The following is a 25848-nucleotide window of genomic DNA, read 5'->3' on the forward strand; positions in this document are numbered from 1 at the left end:
TACCAATTGGTGTCATCTTTAGCCTTGTGTAGCTAAGTCTAATTTGATTCCTTGTAAATGGTAGAACTTCTCTTGTTTGACAATGGAAAATAGGGGAAAAAAATACTTAGTCCTATCAGATTTTAAAGTAGTTTGTAAAGGAAAAAAAAATATGGCTGAATATAGGTAAGCTGTAAATAATATTGTAATTTTGGTACAACAACAAAAAAAAAAATAATGTAGTACTACTAAAACAAAAAAAAAAAAAGAAATTGTGCTGTTTTGCAATTGGTTTGGAAAGTCCTTAGGTGGACTTCCCTTTTGAAAGGGGGGGGGTGGGTGACGGTCCCCGCCGTCCTTTAGCGGGGTGGGCCCATTATCAGGGGCACCTGGGTCCAGTGTCCCTGTCTCTTTTTTTAAGTGGGCCCAACTAATTTGTTTGGTTCTCTCCCTCTCTCTCTAGGACGTCTCTCTGTGCCGACCGGTAACAGAGCGCCTTTTTGCACCACTGCACATCTTTGCATCTTTTAACTTATTGACTTTAACTATTGTACAATAATGGCAATAATTATGGACTCACCGGCCTCGGAGGATGTTCATTCAGTTGTTTAATTTTGTAGAAAAAAAGCAGATCACAGACATGACACAAAACTAAAGTCATTTCAAATGGCAACTTTCTGAGATGAGCTCCCTCCTTCCCCCTGCAGTGACAGCTGCTTCAGCCTGTTATACTCTGGGGGCGGTGCCTATATGCAAAAGTTACTGGAGGAATGCAGGATTTGCCTGGATAAATCCAGCAGTACACAGGGCATTATTGGCGGCAGCAGAACACCGCCGTTCTCACGCGCGTCTTAACCTGCGATTGTAAAGGACAGAACTGGGTATTAACCCCCGTTGCCTGACATGTGCCGGATGCTACGGCGTCAAAACTCTGCTTTATTCAGTGGATTTTGCGGCGTTTTATCCGCGTATTTGCGGCTAGTACGGCGCTCAAAATGCCAACGAAATGCTCCGCCCCTTTCCACCGTGAAAACAGCCGGAACTACCGCGAACTTCAGTCTACGTACTACCCGCCGACAAAACCGTCTATGTGTAACCTGGGCTTTAGTCTTGGCTCAGGCCTAATACAGATGATCTTGTCCACATCCCTCTATCTTTGTGTGAATACTCTTTGTCACAGGAATGATTGTCTGTGGCTTACCCTCCTTGTGGATGGTGTCAAGTGCTGGATCAGGACTGTATATTGGCAGATACTCTACTAAATAGCTCTTATCAGAATTGAGGCAAGAACAAACCTACAGGGATGCTTATTTGCCGTCTTTGGACGGTTTTCCATCTTTTTAAAATTCTTGCCGTCTAAAAGAAATGCAGGGCTGTGAAAAATCCGTGGATCCGCGAAATTCTGTGGATTTCATCATTGGGGGAGGTGTTAGTGTTTTACTCTGTAATCATGATTGTCACTGAGTTTTTAAAATGTCTGTTGCAAAGTGTTCTTTTTTTAACGACATCATGCAAGTTTTATAAGACCGCAGCGGTCTGTGGACACTGATTTGAAAAAAACAAAAGCCTGGCTGTTGCGACAGTTGTCGTAAAGTGAGACTGGTTGGTTGATGCAGCGATGCCGTGTGTCTCCTGCACAAAGTTTTAGCTAAAGGTAGCATGCGGACATCGCAAACCTTTAGAGCGCTAAAGTTTTTAAAAGAAGACTTGTGCAGCATGTCTCTGTCACAGACCGACATCAGCCAGAGAGAAGATGGTGAGAAAGACGGTTTGAAAAAGTATGATAAGCAACACAGTAAGAATTTTTCTCTCCTTGGAAAATAAACATTGTGCTGTTCAAACAGGATTTTAGAAAAGATTATGTGACTTTTTTCATTAATCTAGACTTTCTTTCATTAGGAAAAAAAAGACTGGCTTTGAATGGATTTAGGCTGCATGAATTTACACAAGAATGTAAATGAGTTGTTATTAATGTAGACATTTTTCATGGGAAAAAGACACATTGGCTTTGAGTGGATTTACAGGAATTTACACAAGAATATGTGGCTTTTTTACTATAAGGTATGTTAATCAAGGTATGTCAATCAAATACATTTCTGTAGAAAATGAAAAATAAATAAATTCATGTTCAGTTTCTTAGAGGTGTTTGGGCTCAGATTGAGATGGATAATTTAAACAAATTTAACATTTTATTGTTGTGCATTATTAAATGAATAATAGTAATCGAGTGGCTTCAGTATTATGGTATGATATTATGATATATCTCTTTACCTAGTCTGAAAGCAGTTATGAAGTTATTTATAACATTTTAGTTGAGAGTTATGATTTTTAATTGCCTAGTCTTTGAGCCCAATCACAAACAAACTAAGGGCCCTTTCCCACTGGGGAGAGGATTAATTGCGCATGAATTGAGTATACAAATTGCGGGCATTTGTTGTCGTCCGCAACAAAAATGGCCAAAAATGACAAATGTCCCAGTATGAATTATGGATATATTAATAATATATAGCGAATATATGATGAACAGTCACGGTTATATAACGCATGTAGTGAGGAAACTGATCCGACACATTGAGATTATCACGGCAGTATTACGGATGTATTATGAATGCATCACACACGTGTTGCGCGTGCACGGCATCTGCATTGCGGTCATAAAAGAAGTGCACTCGGGCCGTCGGCATCACTATTCACACCAACAATACAGCCTCTGGAGCATTTGCTGGACTTGGACAAGTTGATCACAGAGTGTTGTCATGCGAGGGTTAACTGTTCATGAGTTTGGGGAGCAGGAGGGGGGAAGCTGCTCGGGGTGTGAGACGGTGTTTTTTTTTTTTTTTTTTTTTTTTTAGAGTTGTCGCTAAACAGCACCTCTTCCTTTTGTTAGTGTTAAATAAAAGTCCTGGATTGCAGCAGCTATTACGTCTTTGTGGATCTACACAGCCGGACTGACACTGACTGACAGGTATGTCGCTTTCTGCCACATATAGTACTTTGGGTTTACGTGATGTGTTTGTTATGCATTCAGATTGACTGCAAATCAGCTGCAGAGCAGATGGAATAAAAACGCTTTATTTGTGGTCAGTTTGTATGCAGTCGCTACAACATATTTTAGTTTGTGATGTGGACATGATGGGCACTATATATATATACACTCAACAAAAATATAAACGCAACACTTTTGGTTTTGCTCCCATTTTGTATGAGATGAACTCAAAGATCTAAAACTTTTTCCACATACACAATATCACCATTTCTCTCAAATATTGTTCACAAACCAGTCTAAATCTGTGATAGTGAGCACTTCTCTGCTGAGATAATCCATCCCACCTCACAGGTGTGCCATACCAAGATGCTGATTAGACACCATAATTAGTGCACAGGTGTGCCTTAGACTGCCCACAATAAAGGCCACTCTGAAAGGTGCAGTTTTATCACACAGCACAATGCCACAGATGTCGCAAGATTTGAGGGAGCGTGCAATTGGCATGCTGACAGCAGGAATGTCAACCAGAGCTGTTGCTTGTGTATTGAATGTTCATGTCTCTACCATAAGCCATCTCCAAAGTTGTTTCAGAGAATTTGGCAGTACATCCAACCAGCCTCACAACCGCAGACCACGTGTAACCGCACCAGCCCAGGACCTCCACATCCAGCATGTTCACCTCAAAGATCGTCTGAGACCAGCCACTCGGACAGCTGCTGAAACAATCGGTTTGCATAACCAAAGAATTTCTGCACAAACTGTCAGAAGCCGTCTCTGGGAAGCTCATCTGCATGCTCGTCTTCCTCATCGGGGTCTTGACCTGACTCCAGTTCGTCGTCGTAACCAACTTGAGTGGGCAAATGCTCACATTCGCTGGCGTTTGGCACGTTGGAGAGGTGATCTCTTCACGGATGATGCGAAGGAGATGTGTTGCACTGCATGAGGCAAATGGTGGTCACACCAGATACTGACTGGTATCCCCCCCAATAAAACAAAACTGCACCTTTCAGAGTGGCCTTTTATTGTGGGCAGTCTAAGGCACACCTGTGCACTAATCATGGTGTCTAATCAGCATCTTGATATGGCACACCTGTGAGGTGGGATGGATTATCTGAGCAAAGGAGAAGTGCTCACTATCACAGATTTCGACTGGTTTGTGAACAATATTTGAGGGAAATGGTGATATTGTGTATATGGAAAAAGTTTTAGATCTTTGAGTTCATCTCAGACAAAATGGGAGCAAAACCAAAAGTGCTGCGTTTATATTTTTGTTGAGTATATATATATATCTGTTTTACACGCTGTCCCAGTATGTATTGTGTATGTATGGAGTATGTAAGGCCGATGTTATCCGCATTCAGATTTTTGAACAGCTCAAAAATCCTGGTTGCGGACATGCATGCCTCTTCGGATGATCACGGGCGTGTTCAGATGACGGCCGACTCATTCAGGCATGTTACACGGAAATTGCAGATGTTTGGCGAATATGGGCCAATTTTGTGCGCAATCCATACGCAAATCCTCCTAAACGCCAGTGGGACAGGGCCCTTAATAAAGTTTTCATGAAGATTTAGCTATATTTGTAAACTGTTGTGTTGTTATATTGTGTACATGCTCCTATAGGATGCACAACATGCATTCAAAAGCCACATGTTGTGCCATACTGCATGAGATCACAAGAGAAATTTAACAGCTGATTCAGGTCCAAATTTAGTCCAAAGAATGTCCTCCCCCCCAGCTTTCCAAACGCCTATAGCATTTCCCCCACTGGCCCGAAAGGGGATTCTGCCTGCCTGCCTGCCTGTCTGCCTGTCCATCCGTCCCTCCCAAATAGGATATAAGCATTCTGAAATCAACTCCTCTCACATTTTTAGCAGGAATTTTGTGAAACTTGGTACAAGTCCCCTTTATAGGTTGGTAATATGCATATTGTACACGAGTTCTGGACCTTGATTAAAAACCTAGACACTGCCAGTGTCATGACTTGGTGTCTGGATTCTGAAGTCAAATGTCATGTACCTTGAAATGTCATCAGAATGTAGCAACACTTACCAGAGGGGGATATTATGCTCTTACAGCACTTGTGTTTGTATTTCAGAAGATGTCAGTGCTGCTGTTGGTTAAAAAAACAACAAAAAAAAAATAGGAAAAGTACTGATAATAACAAGGCAAGGAGTTTGAGCAAAATATTTATTTCAAAAATATTTAACAAAAATTAAATGCTGCAATTGCAGTGTGCAAAATCAGTTTTGTCAATGTTTGCCTTTATCCTTCAATATGAGAATTCAATATTTGAAATCACAAAATATTCACCTGTTTCCAATTCACCTATTCTGATGCACGCTCACGCAGATCTGTTCAAAACTCAGCCGGCCAAGGCATCATTTTTGGAACAATGAATAAACAACCGTTTGTAAATACAAGTCACTCACTCAGTCAACATTCACACCAGAGAGGAAAATCACATCTGCCGTTTCCTGATGACATCATTGAGTGATGAGAAGAAGGAATTGTTCATAACTTATTTGACTCACGCTGTAAATCTTTTATGAGTTAAGTTTTAGTTGCTAAACATTTCGTATTTGGTGGCTTCAGCATTTACTTTGGAGTTGCTCCTCTACTGGGTTGTTATCTGACAGTAATTTGAATTATAACCTGAATCTGCCAGGTGCTGTTGTCCATATGTGATACACCGAGAACGGCGACCGGTTTGGCACACTAAGAGCTCAGCTTCACTCTTTTTGTTTTCTCCTGATGGTTCTGATTGTAACTGTATTATCATGTGTTCCATTGAATTATACTGTGGGGCACAAAGTGATTGCAGTTATGTGCAGTTAAAAAGCTTGTGTGATATAAATCTACCAGTGCCATATATATATTTTAAGTAATAATAAGTTAAACATTTAGTGCACAGTGGAAGTATAGATACTGGTAGTAGAGAAATAGAGAGATAGTGGAGAAAGTGATAAACAACTTTGTTCTGCAAGAGGTTAGAAAAACAAATCAGTGCCCAGTAATCCTTCAAAGAAATCTGACAAAATCACTTGAGTTATAGTCAAATCCAGACACCACATGTCGAAAATCAAAGTCCCAATTCAGCTTCACCTTCTTGACTTGAGTCTTGTGGTGGTGGAATTTGAGAGTGACGTCCCGTCCTTCATAATCTGAGAGGCACTGTGCAAATGCTGTTTAATGTTCGTGACAAGATGTTCATGGAGAACAATCAGATGTGGTGACCCCCTAACCAAGATAAGGTGGAATAAGATCATGTGACAGATGGTACTGCTGTCTTCACTCAGGGATCCCAGTGTTCTTATACCATGGTGACACCCATCACACCCGCTGTGATCAGCACAACTAAAGAGGATGAAAATCATCATTGATTAGTGGTCAACCAAATCAAATGAAACTATTTTCAGACTGCTCTGTAAGACATCATCCTTCTTTTGCCTGACATACAACCAAAACTATTATCATAAGCGACCCACAAAACACAAATTGTTGCTGGTGCTTACCGTGCAACAGGGTTTGCTGTAGCTTGTTGGTGTTAGAGGTGGTGAAGGCTGTGGTGGAGGTTGTGGTGGGACTGGTGGTGGAGGTTGTGGTGGGACTGGTGGTGGAGGTTGTGGTGGGACTGGTGGTGGAGGTCGTGGTGGGACTGGTGGTGGAGGTCGTGGTGGGACTGGTGGTGGTGGGACTGGTGGTAGAGGTCGTGGTGGGACTGGTGGTGGAGGTTGTGGTGGGAGTGGTACCATTGGCTGCCACCGTGGTGGCATTGGTAGCTGCTGTTGTAGCCACGGTAGGGGAGGTAACATTGGCTGCAGCAGTGGTGGCATTGGTACCTGCTGCGGTTGCTACGGTAGGGGAGGTAACATTGGCTGCCGCAGTGGTGGCATTGGTAGCTGCTGTGGTAGCCACGGTAGCGGAGGTAACATTGGCTGCTGCAGTGGTGGCATTCGTAGCTGCTGTGGTAGCCACGGTAGGGGAGGTAGCGTTTGTCACTATGGTAGTCACAGTTGTTGCTACAGTCGTCGGGCTTGTGGTTGAAGAAATTAAATTCATGGGGACAGTGGAGTTTGGAGTGTTAAAATCAACTCCCATCCCTTGGTATGTGAGTTCTGGAGGTTTTGCAGTTCCATTTTCTGAGGTCAAAACAAAGGACAAACAAATAGTTTGATTTACATTAATAAAATATGAATTGATAATGAATAAATCAGTGATGGTTGTGTGACTGTGTGCCTGAGTTTTGCTCTTTTATCATGTTAGTGAGTAAACTGACCAATAACAGTTCCAGTGCCCATCGACAGTAAGTTGTTTAGGGTTCGTCCCATTGGGATAAATAACAGTGCCTCAAATACACACTGGATCCTTGTTCCTGCGACGTTACCCGTCACTGAGGTCACACTTTGTGGCTGCAGAGCAAAACCCATTAAAAACATGACGATTAAGCCAATACCCCACGAGAATATGTTTACAATGATATTATGATGATTCATGGTTTGTTTCAGTCATAATAAATATGTGCACAGTTGCACTGAGGCAGGTAGAACTCACCGACAACCAAAGTCACTGTGCCCTGGTCAAACAGAGCACTGAAAAAAGTTTACCGATGTATTCTTATTGTCGTTACAGATGTACATGGTGTCATTTCCTCCCTGTGGACAAACAGTTGGTTCTCTTTAGAGGTGACTTTGACACAAAGCTGTTGTTTCTATCAGAGTTACACTTAAAGTCCATTTGTTGATCAACTGTAAATGAGAGAGTTGATTTTCTGTACCAGTGTGGTGTCAGGTGAGATGATGATAGCAATGTAGCCACTTGAAAATCCTGAAAACTTAAATCTGAACCGATCACCACCGACTGAGCGAACAGCCAAGAAGATACAAGGGCTTTGTGATGGATCACAATTCGGGGCCTCAGATATGCACAAATCAGTGGTGCCACACCCGGTACGATCAATCGGAGTCTGCAAAACACAAACGACAAAAAAGGGGGAGTTAAGATGACATCATAATGTTCAGGGCAGTGAAAGGTTTGTTCCCTCTAAGCTTTGACACATTTTAAAACATTTTTTAGATCAATTTAAAAAAAAAAAAAAAAAAAACGAATTCAGGTTTATTTATTTAATTTGTACACACAACAAATTATGTCCAACATGACAGAAATTAAATCATCTCAGCCAAGTGAAATGTGATTTAATTCTTGAAAGGATGTTATGGGTCGCTTGGTGGCTTCCCTCACTCATCTCATTCTTGCACTGTCCCTCCGTGTTTGCAAACCACAAAACAGATTTGCCAAACAGCACCAAACTGTTTAGTTTTCTTTAAGATAATGTCATTTCAGTCCAAGACATATTCATTGAATTGGAAATGTTCATGTATTCATCTCCTGACTCATGGAATGAAAACTGGCTGTAAAAGTGATCATTGTGTTTTACAGATTGTGGCACTTACTTGTGCACTGTTCTTTTGACTTGAATAATTGTTTTATGTTTCTATGTGTAATAGTGTATGTAGCTTCATGTGGTGTCATAAGCATAACATTGCTTTAACTGAGAAAATATGATATTGTACTCGTACATTATCTGGTCCTGACATGTTTGCAGAAAGATGGTCTAGTTTGTTATTTTCATAATGGGGTTTAGCTTAGCTAAATAAAAGTAAGACATATGATCATGTGATACAATACTGGTATTCTGACACTTTGTTTTCTGTACATAAAGCAAAAAAAAGTCTTTCATTTTGGAGCTTGACCTTGAAATTACGCAATGACTTTGACCCCTCATCATAAAACTAACCCCATAGTTCTACTCCCTATATCTGAAAACATATCAATTGATACTTTGGTTGCTAAAATAGGTAACATATTGACTAGAATAATGCGGAGATTCAAATTTGATGAAACAGAACGGGATTTCTAAGAACCTTACTTTGCCGACCTTAAAGACCTGAAATCTGTTAAACACCAGTCATACTGCATGTCAAAAAAAGGCAATAATCTCGTCTATCACTTTGATTCATTAAAAGCTCAGTATGAACAATTCTGGTGGTGATACATACTGCTGATTATGGAAAAAATGGCAAAAAAAAACTGCAGAATCTTGACCTTGACCTCTGATCATAAAACTGATTACATAAATGAACTCCCCATATTGGAAAAGTTAACCTTATTTACTGAAATAGGCAAAATATTGATGACTATATGAGGAATTTCAAAATTCCCGCTCACCAGGATTTGGCCCTAAAAGCATCCGCCTATAAAATTCAAAAAGTATTGATTATAGAAATATAAGGAAAAGTTCCACCAAATGGACAATGGTTTACAGATGTTCAGGGCATCCCTGATGATGCCTCATGCTCAATTTTTCAACCCACGTACTCAGGTTTTAAAATTGCTTTGTCAAAGTTGCCCATTTTTACTATATTTTTTAATGTAACAGATTCTCTAGGTGTTTTGACATCAAATGTTGAATTGACCAAAAATGGGGTCAAATGTGATCTGATGAAAAAATTAACTTTACCATGCCTGATCAATCTATTTGAAGGGTAACTGGTGAAAATGTCATCAAAATCCGAGTCGGGCCATCCAGACACCTACATGGCCACCTGCCCGATTTTCTCATAGACGGCTCATAAACTAATCAGGGCACATATTTATGCATTCCTTTGTTTTGATGTTTTATTTATATGTATGTGTGTGTGTGTGTGTGTTAATGTTTTGTTTTGAGATGTTCTCACTGTCAGTTTAAACTGCATTAGACTGAAATATTTTATTAAAATGTTGTTTAAAATGCACAGAAAGGTCAACAGGCAGGAAACCTTTTTTCAGCAAAGTATTTCACCATAAATCCAATGACGTGAATATTTCTTTCAGTTTGTGTGGTTTTTTTTTTTTTCTATCTGTCACTCACAGCGAGAGGTGCTGCTATGATGAAAAGCTCAGGAGCTGGCGTTGCTACTGCTGTTGTCAGTTGAGATGTTGTCGTTGTGGGGGTGGTAGCAACAGCAGCTGTAGTGGTGATGTTGGTAGCTGCAGTGGCAGCTGCGGTAGTTGCTGTTGCATTGTTGTTTACAGTAGGAGCTGCGGTGGTGATGTTGGTAGCTGCAGTGGCTGCTGCAGTGGTGGCATTGGTTACTGCTGTGGTAGACACTGTAGGGGAGGTAACATTGGCTGCCGCAGTGTTGGCATTGGTTACTGCTGTGGTAGACACTGTAGGGGAGGTAACATTGGCTGCCGCAGTGGTGGCATTGGTTACTGCTGTGGTAGACACTGTAGGGGAGGTAACATTGGCTGCCGCAGTGGTGGCATTGGTAGCTGCTGTCGTTGCAACGGTAGGGGAGGTAACATTGACTGCCGCAGTGGTGGCATTGGTTACTGCTGTGGTAGACACTGTAGGGGAGGTAACATTGGCTGCCGCAGTGGTGGCATTGGTAGCTGCTGTCGTTGCAACGGTAGGGGAGGTAACATTGACTGCCGCAGTGGTGGCATTGGTTACTGCTGTGGTAGACACTGTAGGGGAGGTAACATTGGCTGCCGCAGTGGTGGCATTGGTAGCTGCTGTGGTAGACACTGTAGGGGAGGTACATTGGCTGCCGCAGTGGTGGCATTGGTTACTGCTGTGGTAGCCACGGTAGGGGAGGGTAGCGTTTGTCACTATGGTAGTCACAGTTGTTGCTACAGTCGTCGGGCTTGTGGTTGAAGAAATTAAATTCATGGGGACAGTGGAGTTTGGAGTGTTAAAATCAACTCCCATCCCTTGGTATGTGAGTTCTGGAGGTTTTGCAGTTCCATTTTCTGAGGTCAAAACAAAGGACAAACAAATAGTTTGATTTACATTAATAAAATATGAATTGATAATGAATAAATCAGTGATGGCTGTGTGACTGTGTGCCTGAGTTTTGCTCTTTTATCATGTTAGTGAGTAAACTGACCAATAACAGTTCCAGTGCCCATCGACAGTAAGTTGTTAGGGTTCGTCCCATTGGGATAAATAACAGTGCCTCAAATACACACTGGATCCTTGTTCCTGCGACGTTACCCGTCACTGAGGTCACACTTTGTGGCTGCAGAGCAAAAACCATTAAAAACATGACGATTAAGCCAATAACCTCACGAGAATATGTTTACAATGAATATTATGATGATTCATGGTTTGTTTCAGTCATAATAAATATGTGCACAGTTGCACTGAGGCAGGTAGAACTCACCGACACCAAAGTCACTGTGCCCTGGTCAAACAGAGCACTGAAAAATTTTACCGATGTATTCTTATTGTCGTTACAGATGTACATGGTGTCATTTCCTCCCTGTGGACAAACAGTTGGTTCTCTTTAGAGGTGACTTTGACACAAAGCTGTTGTTTCTATCAGAGTTACACTTAAAGTCCATTTGTTGATCAACTGTAAATGAGAGAGTTGATTTTCTGTACCAGTGTGGTGTCAGGTGAGATGATGATAGCAATGTAGCCACTTGAAAATCCTGAAAACTTAAATCTGAACCGATCACCACCGACTGAGCGAACAGCCAAGAAGATACAAGGGCTTTGTGATGGATCACAATTCGGGGCCTCAGATATGCACAAATCAGTGGTGCCACACCCGGTACGATCAATCGGAGTCTGCAAACAAAAAAACAACAAAAAAGGGGGAGTTAAGATGACATCATAATGTTCAGGGCAGTGAAAAGGTTTGTTCCCTCTTAAGCTTTGACACATTTTAAAACATTTTTTAGATCAATTTAAAAAAAAAAAAAAAACGAATTCAGGTTTATTTTTTTAATTTGTACACACAACAAATTATGTCCAACATGACAGAAATTAAATCATCTCAGCCAAGTGAAATGTGATTTAATTCTTGAAAGGATGTTATGGGTCGCTTGGTGGCTTCCCTCACTCATCTCATTCTTGCACTGTCCCTCCATGTTTGCAAACCACAAAACAGATTTGCCAAACAGCACCAAACTGTTTAGTTTTCTTTAAGATAAATGTCATTTCAGTCCAAGACATATTCATTGAATTGGAAATGTTCATGTATTCATCTCCTGACTCATGGAATGAAAACTGGCTGTAAAAGTGATCATTGTGTTTTACAGATTGTGGCACTTACTTGTGCACTGTTCTTTTGACTTGAATAATTGTTTTATGTTTCTATGTGTAATAGTGTATGTAGCTTCATGTGGTGTCATAAGCATAACATTGCTTTAACTGAGAAAATATGATATTGTACTCGTACATTATCTGGTCCTGACATGTTTGCAGAAAGATGGTCTAGTTGTTATTTTCATAATGGGGTTTAGCTTAGCTAAATAAAAGTAAGACATATGATCATGTGATACAATACTGGTATTCTGACACTTTGTTTTCTGTACATAAAGCAAAAAAAGTCATTTTGGAGCTTGACCTTGATATTACGCAATGACTTTGACCCCTCATCATAAAACTAACCCCATAGTTCTACTCCCTATATCTGAAAACATATCAATTGATACTTTGGTTGCTAAAATCGGTAACATATTGACTAGAATAATGAGGAGATTCAAATTTGATGAAACAGAACGGGATTTCTAAGAACCTTACTTTGCCGACCTTAAAGACCTGAAATCTGTTAAACACCAGTCATACTGCATGTCAAAAAAGGCAATAATGTCGTCTATCACTTTGATTCATTAAAGCTCAGTATGAACAATTCTGGTGGTAATACATACTGCTGATTATGGAAAAAATGGCAAAAAAACTGCAGAATCTTGACTTTGACCTCTGATCATAAAACTGATTACGTAAATGAGCTCCCCATATTGGAAAGTTAACCTTATTTACTGAAATAGGCAAAATATTGATGACTATATGAGGAATTTCAAATTTCCCGCTCACCAGGATTTAGCCCTAAAAGCATCCGCCTATAAAATTCAAAAAGTATTGATTATAGAAATATAAGGAAAGGTTCCACCGAATGGACAATGGTTTACAGATGTTCAGGGCATCCCTGATGATGCCTCATGCTCAATTTTTCAACCCACGTACTCAGGTTTTAAAATTGCTTTGTCAAAGTTGCCCATTTTTACTATATATTTTTAATGTAACGGATTCTCTAGGTGTTTTGACATCAAATGTTGAATTGACCAAAAATGGGGTCAAATTTGATCTGATGGAAAAAATTAACTTTACCATGCCTGATCAATCTATTTGAAGGGTAACTGGTCAAAATGTCATCAAAATCCGAGTCGGGCCATCCAGACACCTACATGGCCACCTGCCCGATTTTCTCATAGACGGCTCATAAACTAATCAGGGCACATATTTATGCATTCCTTTGTTTTGATGTTTTATTTATATGTATATGTGTGTGTGTGTGTGTGTCAATGTTTTGTTTTGAGATGTTCTCACTGTCAGTTTAAACTGCATTAGTCTGAAATATTTTATTAAAATGTTACGTTTAAAATGCACAAAAAGGTCAACAGGCAGGAAACCTTTTTTCAGCAAAGTACACTCAACAAAAATATAAACGCAACACTTTTGGTTTTGCTCCCATTTTGTATGAGATGAACTCAAAGATCTAAAACTTTTCCACATACACAATATCACCATTTCCCTCAAATATTTTTCACAAACCAGTCTAAATCTGTGATAATGAGCACTTCTCCTTTGCTGAGATAATCCATCCCACCTCACAGGTGTGCCATATCAAGATGCTGATTAGACACCATGATTAGTGCACAGGTGTGCCTTAGACTGTCCACAATAAAAGGCCACTCTGAAAGGTGCAGTTTTATCACACAGCACAAGCCACAGATGTCACAAGATTTGAGGGAGCGTGCAATTGGCATGCTGACAGCAGGAATGTCAACCAGAGCTGTTGCTCGTGTATTGATGTTCATTTCTCTACCATAAGCTGTCTCCAAAGGTGTTTCAGAGAATTTGGCAGTACATCCAACCAGCCTCACAACCGCAGACCACGTGTAACCACACCAGCCCAGGACCTCCACATCCAGCATGTTCACCTCCAAGATCGTCTGAGACCAGCCACTCGGACAGCTGCTGAAACAATCTGTTTGCATAACCAAAGAATTTCTGCACACACTGTCAGAAACCGTCTCAGGGAAGCTCATCTGCATGCTCATCGTCCTCATCGGGGTCTCAACCTGACTCCAGTTCGTCGTCGTAACCGACTTGAGTGGGCAAATGTTCACATTCGCTGGTGTTTGGCACGTTGGAGAGGTGTTCTCTTCACGGATGAATTCCCGTTCACACTGTCCAGGGCAGATGGCAGACAGTGTGTGTGGCGTCGTGTGGGTGAGCGGCTTTCTGATGTCAATGTTGTGGATCGAGTGGCCCATGGTGGCGGTGGGGTTATGGTATGGGCAGGCGTCTGTTATGGACGAAGAACACAGGTGCATTTTATTGATGGCATTTTGAATGCACAGAGATACCGTGATGAGAGCCTGAGGCCCATTGTTGTGCATACATCCAAGAACATCACCTCATGTTGCAGCAGGATAATGCACGGCCACATGTTGCAAGGATCTGTGCACAATTCTTGGAAGCTGAAATATCCCAGTTCTTGCATGGCCGGCATACTCACCGGACATGTCACCCATTGAGCATGTTTGGGATGCTCTGGACCGGCGTATACGACAGCGTGTACCAGTTCCTGCCAATATCCAGCAACTTCGCACAGCCATTGAAGAGGAGTGAACCAACATTCCACAGGCCACAATTGACAACCTGATCAACTCTATGCGAAGGAGATGTGTTGCACTGCATGAGGCAAATGGTGATCACACCAGATACTGACTGGTATCCCTCCCCCCAATAAAACAAAACTGCACCTTTCAGAGTGGCCTTTTATTGTGGGCAGTCTAAGGCACACCTATGCACTAATCATGGTGTCTAATCAGCATCTTGATATGGCACACCTGTGAGGTGGGATGGATTATCACAGCAAAGGAGAAGTGATCACTATCACAGATTTAGACTGGTTTATGAACAATATTTGAGGGAAATGGTGATATTGTGTATGTGGAAAAAGTTTTAGATCTTTGAGTTCATCTCATACAAAACGGGAGCAAAACCAAAAGTGTTGTGTTTATATTTTTGTTGAGTGTATTTCACCATAAATCCAATGACGTGAATATTTCTTTCAGTTCGTGTGTTTTTTTTTTCCAGCTGTCACTCACAGTGAGACGTGCTGCTATGATGAAAAGCTCAGGAGCTGGAGTTGCTACTGCTGTTGTCAGTTGAGATGTTGTCGTAGTTGGGGTGGTAGCAACGGCAGCTGTAGTGGTGATGTTGGTAGCTGCAGTGGCAGCTGCGGTAGTTGCTGTTGCATTGTTGTTTACAGTGGCAGCTGCGGTGATGATGTTGGTAGCTGCAGTGGCAGCTGCGGTAGTTGCTGTTGCATTGTTGTTTACAGTAGAAGCTGCGGTGGTGTTGGTAGCTTTAGTGGTAGCTGTGGTAGTTGCTGTTGCATTGTTGTTTACAGTGGCAGCTGCGGTGGTGATGTTGGTAGCTGCAGTGGCAGCTGCGGTTGTTGCTGTTGCATTGTTGTTTACAGTAGAAGCTGTGGTGGTGATGTTGGTAGCTGCAGTGGCAGCTGCGGTTGTTGCTGTTGCATTGTTGTTTACAGTAGCAGCTGCGGTGGTGATGTTGGTAGCTGCAGTGGAAGCTGCGGTAGTTGCTGTTGCATTGTTGTTTACAGTAGCAGCTGTGGTGGTGATGTTGATAGCTGCAGTGGCAGCTGCGGTAGTTGCTGTTGCATTGTTGTTTACAGTAGCAGCTGTGGTGTTGATGTTGATAGTTGCAGTGGCAGCTGCGGTAGTTGCTGTTGCATTGTTGTTTACAGTAGAAGCTGCGGCGGTGATGTTGGTAGCTGCAGTGGCAGCTGCGGTTGTTGCTGTTGCATTGTTGTTTACAGTAGAAGCTGCGGCGGTGATGTTGGTAGCTGCAGTGGCAGCTGCGGTTGTTGCTGTTGCATTGTTGTTTACAGTAGAAGCTGCGGTGTTGATGTTGGTAGCTGCAGTGGCAGCTGCGGTTGTTGCTGTTGCATTGTTGTTTACAGTAGCAGCTGCGGTGGTGATGTTGGTAGCTGCAGTGGCAGCTGCGGTAGTTGCTGTTGCATTGTTGTTTACAGTAGCAGCTGTGGTGGTGATGTTGATAGCTTCAGTGGCAGCTGCGGTAGTTGCTGTTGCATTGTTGTTTACAGTAGAAGCTGCGGCGGTGATGTTGGTAGCTGCTGTGGCAGCTGAGGTTGTTGCTGTTGCATTGTTGTTTACAGTAGCAGCTGCAGTGGTGATGTTGGTAGCTGCAGTGGCACCTGCAGTAGGTGTGGTTGCACTAGTCACCGCACTGGTGGCAGTGCTGGCAGCTACAGTGGTTGTGCTTGCATTTATGGAAATCAAATTTTCGGGTACAGTGGAGTTTGTATTGTTAAAGTCTATTCCAACCCCTCGGTATGTGATTTCTGGAGTTTCTATAGTTCCGTTGTCTGAGATTGCTAAAAAAAAAGGAGAAGCAAATATGAATGATTGAGTAATAATCAGTGATTAGTTGCATGACTGTGTTAGTTAGTTTGCTGTTTAATCATGTTAGTGAGTTAACAGACTACCCTGTTTTCCTTCGCCGAGTGACAGGCTGTTTGTTAGGCTTCTTCCCATTGAGATAAATAACGGTGCCTCAAATACACACTGGATTCTTCTTCCTGTGACGCTGCCCGTTACTGAGGTCACACTTTGTGGCTGCAGAGCGAAAACCATTTAACACATAATGAATAAGCCAATAACTTCAAGAGAACATGTTTCCATCGAATATTATGATGATTTGTTTCAGTCATAATAAATATGTTAACAGCGACACTGAGGCAGGTAGAACTCACCGGCACCAAAGTCACCTCTCCCGGGTCAAACAGACCGGAGAAAAATATGACAGATCCTTTCTTGTTGTTGTCATTGTTGTTACAGATGTACATGGTGTCATCTTCTCCCTGTGGACAAACAGTCGATTTTCTTTAGATGTGACTTTGACAAAAAGCTGTTATTTCTATCAGTTACACTTAAAGTCCATTTGTTGATCAACTGTAAATGAGAGAGTTAATTTTCCGTACCGGCGTGAGGTCAGGTGAGATGATGATAGCAATGTAGCCACTTGAGAATCCTGAAAACTTAAATCTGAACCGATCACCGCCGACTGAGCGAACAGCCAAGAAGATACAAGGGCTTTGTGATGGATCACAATTCGGGGCCTCAGATATGCACAAATCAGTGGTGCCACACCCCGTACGATCAGTCGGAGTCTGCAAAATACAAACAACAAAAAACGGGGAGTTACGATGACATCATAATGTTCAGGGCAGTGAAAAGGTTTGTTCCCTCTTAAGCTTTGACACATTTTAAAACATTTTTTAGATCAATAAAAAAAAAAAAAAATGAATTCAGGTGTCTTTTTTAAATTTGTACACACAACAAATTATGTCCAACATGACAGAAATTAAATCATCTCAGCCAAGTGAAATGTGATTTAATTCTTGAAAGGATGTTATGGGTCGCTTGGTGGCTTCCCTCACTCATCTCATTCTTGCACTGTCCCTCCGTGTTTGCAAACCACAAAACAGATTTGCCAAACAGCACCAAACTGTTTAGTTTTCTTTAAGATAAATGTCATTTCAGTCCAAGACATATTCATTGAATTGGAAATGTTCATGTATTCATCTCCTGACTCATGGAATGAAAACTGGCTGTAAAAGTGATCATTGTGTTTTACAGATTGTGGCACTTACTTGTGCACTGTTCTTTTGACTTGAATAATTGTTTTATGTTTCTATGTGTAATAGTGTATGTAGCTTCATGTGGTGTCATAAGCATAACATTGCTTTAACTGAGAAAATATGATATTGTACTCGTACATTATCTGGTCCTGACATGTTTGCAGAAAGATGGTCTAGTTTGTTATTTTCATAATGGGGTTTAGCTTAGCTAAATAAAAGTAAGACATAGGATCATGTGATACAATACTGGTATTCTGACACTTTGTTTTCTGTACATAAAGCAAAAAAAAGTCTTTCATTTTGGAGCTTGACCTTGAAATTACACAATGACTTTGACCCCTCATCATAAAACTAACCCCATAGTTCTACTCCCTATATCTGAAAACACATCAATTGATACTTTGGTTGCTAAAATAGGTAACATATTGACTAGAATAATGCGGAGATTCAAATTTGATGAAACAGAACGGGATTTCTAAGAACCTTACTTTGCCGACCTTAAAGACCTGAAATCTGTTAAACACCAGTCATACTGCATGTCAAAAAAGGCAATAATCTCGTCTATCACTTTGATTCATTAAAAGCTCAGTATGAACAATTCTGGTGGTGATACATACTGCTGATTATGGAAAAAATGGCAAAAAAAACTGCAGAATCTTGACCTTGACCTCTGATCATAAAACTGATTACATAAATGAGCTCCCCATATTGGAAAAGTTAACCTTATTTACTGAAATAGGCAAAATATTGATGACTATATGAGGAATTTCAAATTTCCCGCTCACCAGGATTTGGCCCTAAAAGCATCCGCCTATAAAATTCAAAAAGTATTGATTATAGAAATATAAGGAAAAGTTCCACCGAATGGACAATGGTTTACAGATGCTCAGGGCATCCCTGATGATGCCTCATGCTCAATTTTTCAACCCACGTACTCAGGTTTTAAAATTGCTTTGTCAAAGTTGCCCATTTTTACTATATTTTTTAATGTAACAGATTCTCTAGGTGTTTTGACATCAAATGTTGAATTGACCAAAAATGGGGTCAAATGTGATCTGATGAAAAAATTAACTTTACCATGCCTGATCAATCTATTTGAAGGGTAACTGGTCAAAATGTCATCAAAATCCGAGTTGGGCCATCCAGACACCTACATGGCCACCTGCCCGATTTTCTCATAGACGGCTCATAAACTAATCAGGGCACATATTTATGCATTCCTTTGTTTTGATGTTTTATTTATATGTATATGTGTGTGTGTGTGTGTGTGTGTGTGTGTGTGTGTGTGTGTGTGTGTGTGTGTGTCAATGTTTTGTTTTGAGATGTTCTCACTCAGTTTAAACTGCATTAGACTGAAATATTTTATTAAAATGTTGTTTAAAATGCACAGAAAGGTCAACAGGCAGGAAACCTTTTTTCAGCAAAGTATTTCACCATAAATCCAATGACGTGAATATTTCTTTCAGTTTGTGTGGTTTTTTTTTTTTTCTATCTGTCACTCACAGCGAGAGGTGCTGCTATGATGAAAAGCTCAGGAGCTGGAGTTGCTACTGCTGTTGTCAGTTGAGATGTTGTCGTTGTGGGGGTGGTAGCAACAGCAGCTGTAGTGGTGATGTTGGTAGCTGCAGTGGCAGCTGCGGTAGTTGCTGTTGCATTGTTGTTTACAGTAGGAGCTGCGGTGGTGATGTTGGTAGCTGCAGTGGCTGCTGCAGTGGTGGCATTGGTTACTGCTGTGGTAGACACTGTAGGGGAGGTAACATTGGCTGCCGCAGTGGTGGCATTGGTTACTGCTGTGGTAGACACTGTAGGGGAGGTAACATTGGCTGCCGCAGTGGTGGCATTGGTTACTGCTGTGGTAGACACTGTAGGGGAGGTAACATTGGCTGCCGCAGTGGTGGCATTGGTAGCTGCTGTCGTTGCAACGGTAGGGGAGGTAACATTGACTGCCGCAGTGGTGGCATTGGTTACTGCTGTGGTAGACACTGTAGGGGAGGTAACATTGGCTGCCGCAGTGGTGGCATTGGTAGCTGCTGTCGTTGCAACGGTAGGGGAGGTAACATTGGCTGCCGCAGTGGTGGCATTGGTTACTGCTGTGGTAGACACTGTAGGGGAGGTAACATTGGCTGCCGCAGTGGTGGCATTGGTAGCTGCTGTGGTAGACACTGTAGGGGAGGTAACATTGGCTGCCGCAGTGGTGGCATTGGTTACTGCTGTGGTAGCCACGGTAGGGGAGGTAGCGTTTGTCACTATGGTAGTCACAGTTGTTGCTACAGTCGTCGGGCTTGTGGTTGAAGAAATTAAATTCATGGGGACAGTGGAGTTTGGAGTGTTAAAATCAACTCCCATCCCTTGGTATGTGAGTTCTGGAGGTTTTGCAGTTCCATTTTCTGAGGTCAAAACAAAGGACAAACAAATAGTTTGATTTACATTAATAAAATATGAATTGATAGTGAATAAATCAGTGATGGTTGTGTGACTGTGTGCCTGAGTTTTGCTCTTTTATCATGTTAGTGAGTAAACTGACCAATAACAGTTCCAGTGCCCATCGACAGTAAGTTGTTTAGGGTTCGTCCCATTGGGATAAATAACAGTGCCTCAAATACACACTGGATCCTTGTTCCTGCGACGTTACCCGTCACTGAGGTCACACTTTGTGGCTGCAGAGCAAAAACCATTAAAAACATGACGATTAAGCCAATAACCTCACGAGAATATGTTTACAATGAATATTATGATGATTCGTGGTTTGTTTCAGTCATAATAAATATGTGCACAGTTGCACTGAGGCAGGTAGAACTCACCGACACCAAAGTCACTGTGCCCTGGTCAAACAGAGCACTGAAAAATTTTACCGATGTATTCTTATTGTCGTTACAGATGTACATGGTGTCATTTCCTCCCTGTGGACAAACAGTTGGTTCTCTTTAGAGGTGACTTTGACACAAAGCTGTTGTTTCTATCAGAGTTACACTTAAAGTCCATTTGTTGATCAACTGTAAATGAGAGAGTTGATTTTCTGTACCAGTGTGGTGTCAGGTGAGATGATGATAGCAATGTAGCCACTTGAAAATCCTGAAAACTTAAATCTGAACCGATCACCACCGACTGAGCGAACAGCCAAGAAGATACAAGGGCTTTGTGATGGATCACAATTCGGGGCCTCAGATATGCACAAATCAGTGGTGCCACACCCGGTACGATCAATCGGAGTCTGCAAAACACAAACAACAAAAAAGGGGGAGTTAAGATGACATCATAATGTTCAGGGCAGTGAAAAGGTTTGTTCCCTCTTAAGCTTTGACACATTTTAAAACATTTTTTAGATCAATTTAAAAAAAAAAAAAAAAAAACGAATTCAGGTTTATTTTTTTAATTTGTACACACAACAAATTATGTCCAACATGACAGAAATTAAATTATCTCAGCCAAGTGAAATGTGATTTAATTCTTGAAAGGATGTTATGGGTCGCTTGGTGGCTTCCCTCACTCATCTCATTCTTGCACTGTCCCTCCATGTTTGCAAACCACAAAACAGATTTGCCAAACAGCACCAAACTGTTTAGTTTTCTTTAAGATAAATGTCATTTCAGTCCAAGACATATTCATTGAATTGGAAATGTTCATGTATTCATCTCCTGACTCATGGAATGAAAACTGGCTGTAAAAGTGATCATTGTGTTTTACAGATTGTGGCACTTACTTGTGCACTGTTCTTTTGACTTGAATAATTGTTTTATGTTTCTATGTGTAATAGTGTATGTAGCTTCATGTGGTGTCATAAGCATAACATTGCTTTAACTGAGAAAATATGATATTGTACTCGTACATTATCTGGTCCTGACATGTTTGCAGAAAGATGGTCTAGTTTGTTATTTTCATAATGGGGTTTAGCTTAGCTAAATAAAAGTAAGACATATGATCATGTGATACAATACTGGTATTCTGACACTTTGTTTTCTGTACATAAAGCAAAAAAAATTCATTTTGGAGCTTGACCTTGATATTACGCAATGACTTTGACCCCTCATCATAAAACTAACCCCATAGTTCTACTCCCTATATCTGAAAACATATCAATTGATACTTTGGTTGCTAAAATCGGTAACATATTGACTAGAATAATGAGGAGATTCAAATTTGATGAAACAGAACGGGATTTCTAAGAACCTTACTTTGCCGACCTTAAAGACCTGAAATCTGTTAAACACCAGTCATACTGCATGTCAAAAAAAGGCAATAATGTCGTCTATCACTTTGATTCATTAAAAGCTCAGTATGAACAATTCTGGTGGTAATACATACTGCTGATTATGGAAAAAATGGCAAAAAAACTGCAGAATCTTGACTTTGACCTCTGATCATAAAACTGATTACGTAAATGAGCTCCCCATATTGGAAAGTTAACCTTATTTACTGAAATAGGCAAAATATTGATGACTATATGAGGAATTTCAAATTTCCCGCTCACCAGGATTTAGCCCTAAAAGCATCCGCCTATAAAATTCAAAAAGTATTGATTATAGAAATATAAGGAAAAGTTCCACCGAATGGACAATGGTTTACAGATGTTCAGGGCATCCCTGATGATGCCTCATGCTCAATTTTTCAACCCACGTACTCAGGTTTTAAAATTGCTTTGTCAAAGTTGCCCATTTTTACTATATATTTTTAATGTAACGGATTCTCTAGGTGTTTTGACATCAAATGTTGAATTGACCAAAAATGGGGTCAAATTTGATCTGATGGAAAAAATTAACTTTACCATGCCTGATCAATCTATTTGAAGGGTAACTGGTCAAAATGTCATCAAAATCCGAGTCGGGCCATCCAGACACCTACATGGCCACCTGCCCGATTTTCTCATAGACGGCTCATAAACTAATCAGGGCACATATTTATGCATTCCTTTGTTTTGATGTTTTATTTATATGTGTGTGTGTGTGTGTGTGTGTGTGTGTGTGTGTGTGTGTGTGTGTGTGTGTGTGTCAATGTTTTGTTTTGAGATGTTCTCACTGTCAGTTTAAACTGCATTAGTCTGAAATATTTTATTAAAATGTTACGTTTAAAATGCACAAAAAGGTCAACAGGCAGGAAACCTTTTTTCAGCAAAGTACACTCAACAAAAATATAAACGCAACACTTTTGGTTTTGCTCCCATTTTGTATGAGATGAACTCAAAGATCTAAAACTTTTCCACATACACAATATCGCCATTTCCCTCAAATATTTTTCACAAACCAGTCTAAATCTGTGATAATGAGCACTTCTCCTTTGCTGAGATAATCCATCCCACCTCACAGGTGTGCCATATCAAGATGCTGATTAGACACCATGATTAGTGCACAGGTGTGCCTTAGACTGTCCACAATAAAAGGCCACTCTGAAAGGTGCAGTTTTATCACACAGCACAATGCCACAGATGTCACAAGATTTGAGGGAGCGTGCAATTGGCATGCTGACAGCAGGAATGTCAACCAGAGCTGTTGCTCGTGTATTGAATGTTCATTTCTCTACCATAAGCTGTCTCCAAAGGTGTTTCAGAGAATTTGGCAGTACATCCAACCAGCCTCACAACCGCAGACCACGTGTAACCACACCAGCCCAGGACCTCCACATCCAGCATGTTCACCTCCAAGATCGTCTGAGACCAGCCACTCGGACAGCTGCTGAAACAATCTGTTTGCATAACCAAAGAATTTCTGCACACACTGTCAGAAACCGTCTCAGGGAAGCTCATCTGCATGCTCGTCGTCCTCATCGGGGTCTCAACCTGACTCCAGTTCGTCGTCGTAACCGACTTGAGTGGGCAAATGTTCACATTCGCTGGTGTTTGGCACGTTGGAGAGGTGTTCTCTTCACGGATGAATTCCCGTTCACACTGTCCAGGGCAGATGGCAGACAGTGTGTGTGGCGTCGTGTGGGTGAGCGGCTTTCTGATGTCAATGTTGTGGATCGAGTGGCCCATGGTGGCGGTGGGGTTATGGTATGGGCAGGCGTCTGTTATGGACGAAGAACACAGGTGCATTTTATTGATGGCATTTTGAATGCACAGAGATACCGTGATGAGAGCCTGAGGCCCATTGTTGTGCCATACATCCAAGAACATCACCTCATGTTGCAGCAGGATAATGCACGGCCACATGTTGCAAGGATCTGTGCACAATTCTTGGAAGCTGAAATATCCCAGTTCTTGCATGGCCGGCATACTCACCGGACATGTCACCCATTGAGCATGTTTGGGATGCTCTGGACCGGCGTATACGACAGCGTGTACCAGTTCCTGCCAATATCCAGCAACTTCGCACAGCCATTGAAGAGGAGTGAACCAACATTCCACAGGCCACAATTGACAACCTGATCAACTCTATGCGAAGGAGATGTGTTGCACTGCATGAGGCAAATGGTGATCACACCAGATACTGACTGGTATCCCTCCCCCCAATAAAACAAAACTGCACCTTTCAGAGTGGCCTTTTATTGTGGGCAGTCTAAGGCACACCTATGCACTAATCATGGTGTCTAATCAGCATCTTGATATGGCACACCTGTGAGGTGGGATGGATTATCACAGTAAAGGAGAAGTGATCACTATCACAGATTTAGACTGGTTTATGAACAATATTTGAGGGAAATGGTGATATTGTGTATGTGGAAAAAGTTTTAGATCTTTGAGTTCATCTCATACAAAACGGGAGCAAAACCAAAAGTGTTGTGTTTATATTTTTGTTGAGTGTATTTCACCATAAATCCAATGACGTGAATATTTCTTTCAGTTCGTGTGTTTTTTTTTTCCAGCTGTCACTCACAGTGAGACGTGCTGCTATGATGAAAAGCTCAGGAGCTGGAGTTGCTACTGCTGTTGTCAGTTGAGATGTTGTCGTAGTTGGGGTGGTAGCAACGGCAGCTGTAGTGGTGATGTTGGTAGCTGCAGTGGCAGCTGCGGTAGTTGCTGTTGCATTGTTGTTTACAGTGGCAGCTGCGGTGATGATGTTGGTAGCTGCAGTGGCAGCTGCGGTAGTTGCTGTTGCATTGTTGTTTACAGTAGAAGCTGCGGTGGTGTTGGTAGCTTTAGTGGCAGCTGTGGTAGTTGCTGTTGCATTGTTGTTTACAGTGGCAGCTGCGGTGGTGATGTTGGTAGCTGCAGTGGCAGCTGCGGTTGTTGCTGTTGCATTGTTGTTTACAGTAGAAGCTGTGGTGGTGATGTTGGTAGCTGCAGTGGCAGCTGCGGTTGTTGCTGTTGCATTGTTGTTTACAGTAGCAGCTGCGGTGGTGATGTTGGTAGCTGCAGTGGAAGCTGCGGTAGTTGCTGTTGCATTGTTGTTTACAGTAGCAGCTGTGGTGGTGATGTTGATAGCTGCAGTGGCAGCTGCGGTAGTTGCTGTTGCATTGTTGTTTACAGTAGCAGCTGTGGTGTTGATGTTGATAGTTGCAGTGGCAGCTGCGGTAGTTGCTGTTGCATTGTTGTTTACAGTAGAAGCTGCGGCGGTGATGTTGGTAGCTGCAGTGGCAGCTGCGGTTGTTGCTGTTGCATTGTTGTTTACAGTAGAAGCTGCGGCGGTGATGTTGGTAGCTGCAGTGGCAGCTGCGGTTGTTGCTGTTGCATTGTTGTTTACAGTAGAAGCTGCGGCGGTGATGTTGGTAGCTGCAGTGGCAGCTGCGGTTGTTGCTGTTGCATTGTTGTTACAGTAGCAGCTGTGGTGGTGATGTTGATAGCTTCAGTGGCAGCTGCGGTAGTTGCTGTTGCATTGTTGTTTACAGTAGAAGCTGCGGCGGTGATGTTGGTAGCTGCTGTGGCAGCTGAGGTTGTTGCTGTTGCATTGTTGTTTACAGTAGCAGCTGCAGTGGTGATGTTGGTAGCTGCAGTGGCACCTGCAGTAGGTGTGGTTGCACTAGTCACCGCACTGGTGGCAGTGCTGGCAGCTACAGTGGTTGTGCTTGCATTTATGGAAATCAAATTTTCGGGTACAGTGGAGTTTGTATTGTTAAAGTCTATTCCAACCCCTCGGTATGTGATTTCTGGAGTTTCTATAGTTCCGTTGTCTGAGATTGCTAAAAAAAAAGGAGAAGCAAATATGAATGATTGAGTAATAATCAGTGATTAGTTGCATGACTGTGTTAGTTAGTTTGCTG

At 41.7% G+C, this 25848-nt stretch overlaps 3 protein-coding genes across 4 annotated transcripts in view; all 3 read right to left on the reverse strand.

Annotated features, from left to right (window-relative positions):
• Positions 1–5141: 5141 nt before the first annotated feature.
• On the reverse strand, positions 5142–7385 carry LOC117504811 (salivary glue protein Sgs-3-like). Its single transcript, XM_034164332.1, has 3 exons — positions 7245–7385; positions 6481–7107; positions 5142–6322 (listed from the first exon to the last, which is right to left on the reverse strand). Exons 1-3 carry the CDS (start codon positions 7294–7296, stop codon positions 6279–6281), a joined length of 723 nt encoding a protein of 240 aa, XP_034020223.1. The 5' UTR covers positions 7297–7385; the 3' UTR covers positions 5142–6278.
• Positions 7386–10604: 3219 nt separating this feature from the next.
• On the reverse strand, positions 10605–25327 carry LOC117504808 (ice-structuring glycoprotein-like). Its single transcript, XM_034164326.1, has 13 exons — positions 24525–25327; positions 20741–20929; positions 20520–20618; positions 20243–20375; positions 19222–20105; positions 17059–17247; positions 16831–16938; positions 16564–16693; positions 15137–16452; positions 11394–11582; positions 11173–11271; positions 10897–11028; positions 10605–10759 (listed from the first exon to the last, which is right to left on the reverse strand). Exons 3-13 carry the CDS (start codon positions 20601–20603, stop codon positions 10676–10678), a joined length of 3348 nt encoding a protein of 1115 aa, XP_034020217.1. The 5' UTR covers positions 20604–20618; positions 20741–20929; positions 24525–25327; the 3' UTR covers positions 10605–10675.
• LOC117504807 (putative GPI-anchored protein pfl2) overlaps positions 24899–25848 on the reverse strand; it is a 29617-nt gene continuing 28667 nt past the window's right edge. For both annotated transcript variants that reach the window (XM_034164324.1, XM_034164325.1), the window contains one exon: positions 24899–25767. In XM_034164324.1, coding sequence (XP_034020215.1) covers positions 25328–25767 — 440 coding nt within the window. In that variant the 3' untranslated portion in view covers positions 24899–25327. The remainder of the gene's footprint in view (positions 25768–25848) is intronic.

Source organism: Thalassophryne amazonica, chromosome 23 (genome assembly GCF_902500255.1).
Source record: "Thalassophryne amazonica chromosome 23, fThaAma1.1, whole genome shotgun sequence".
NCBI classification, from domain to species: domain Eukaryota; kingdom Metazoa; phylum Chordata; class Actinopteri; order Batrachoidiformes; family Batrachoididae; genus Thalassophryne; species Thalassophryne amazonica.

What these genes read in the sequence shown, in the direction of transcription:
- LOC117504808 (XM_034164326.1), bottom strand. Translation starts at nt 20,603, where the DNA reads ATGTACATCTGTAACGACAATAAGAATACATCGGTAAAATTTTTCAGT. An exon ending in ACTCGGCGAAGGAAAACAGG is followed by an intron (nt 16,453 to 16,563) that starts GTAGTCTGTTAA and finishes CTTTTTTTTTAG; the next exon opens with CAATCTCAGACAACGGAACT. An exon ending in GGGCACTGGAACTGTTATTG is followed by an intron (nt 10,760 to 10,896) that starts GTCAGTTTACTC and finishes TTTTGACCTCAG; the next exon opens with AAAATGGAACTGCAAAACCT.
- LOC117504811 (XM_034164332.1), bottom strand. Translation starts at nt 7,296, where the DNA reads ATGGGACGAACCCTAAACAACTTACTGTCGATGGGCACTGGAACTGTT. An exon ending in GGGCACTGGAACTGTTATTG is followed by an intron (nt 7,108 to 7,244) that starts GTCAGTTTACTC and finishes TTTTGACCTCAG; the next exon opens with AAAATGGAACTGCAAAACCT. An exon ending in ACAGCAAACCCTGTTGCACG is followed by an intron (nt 6,323 to 6,480) that starts GTAAGCACCAGC and finishes CATCCTCTTTAG; the next exon opens with TTGTGCTGATCACAGCGGGT.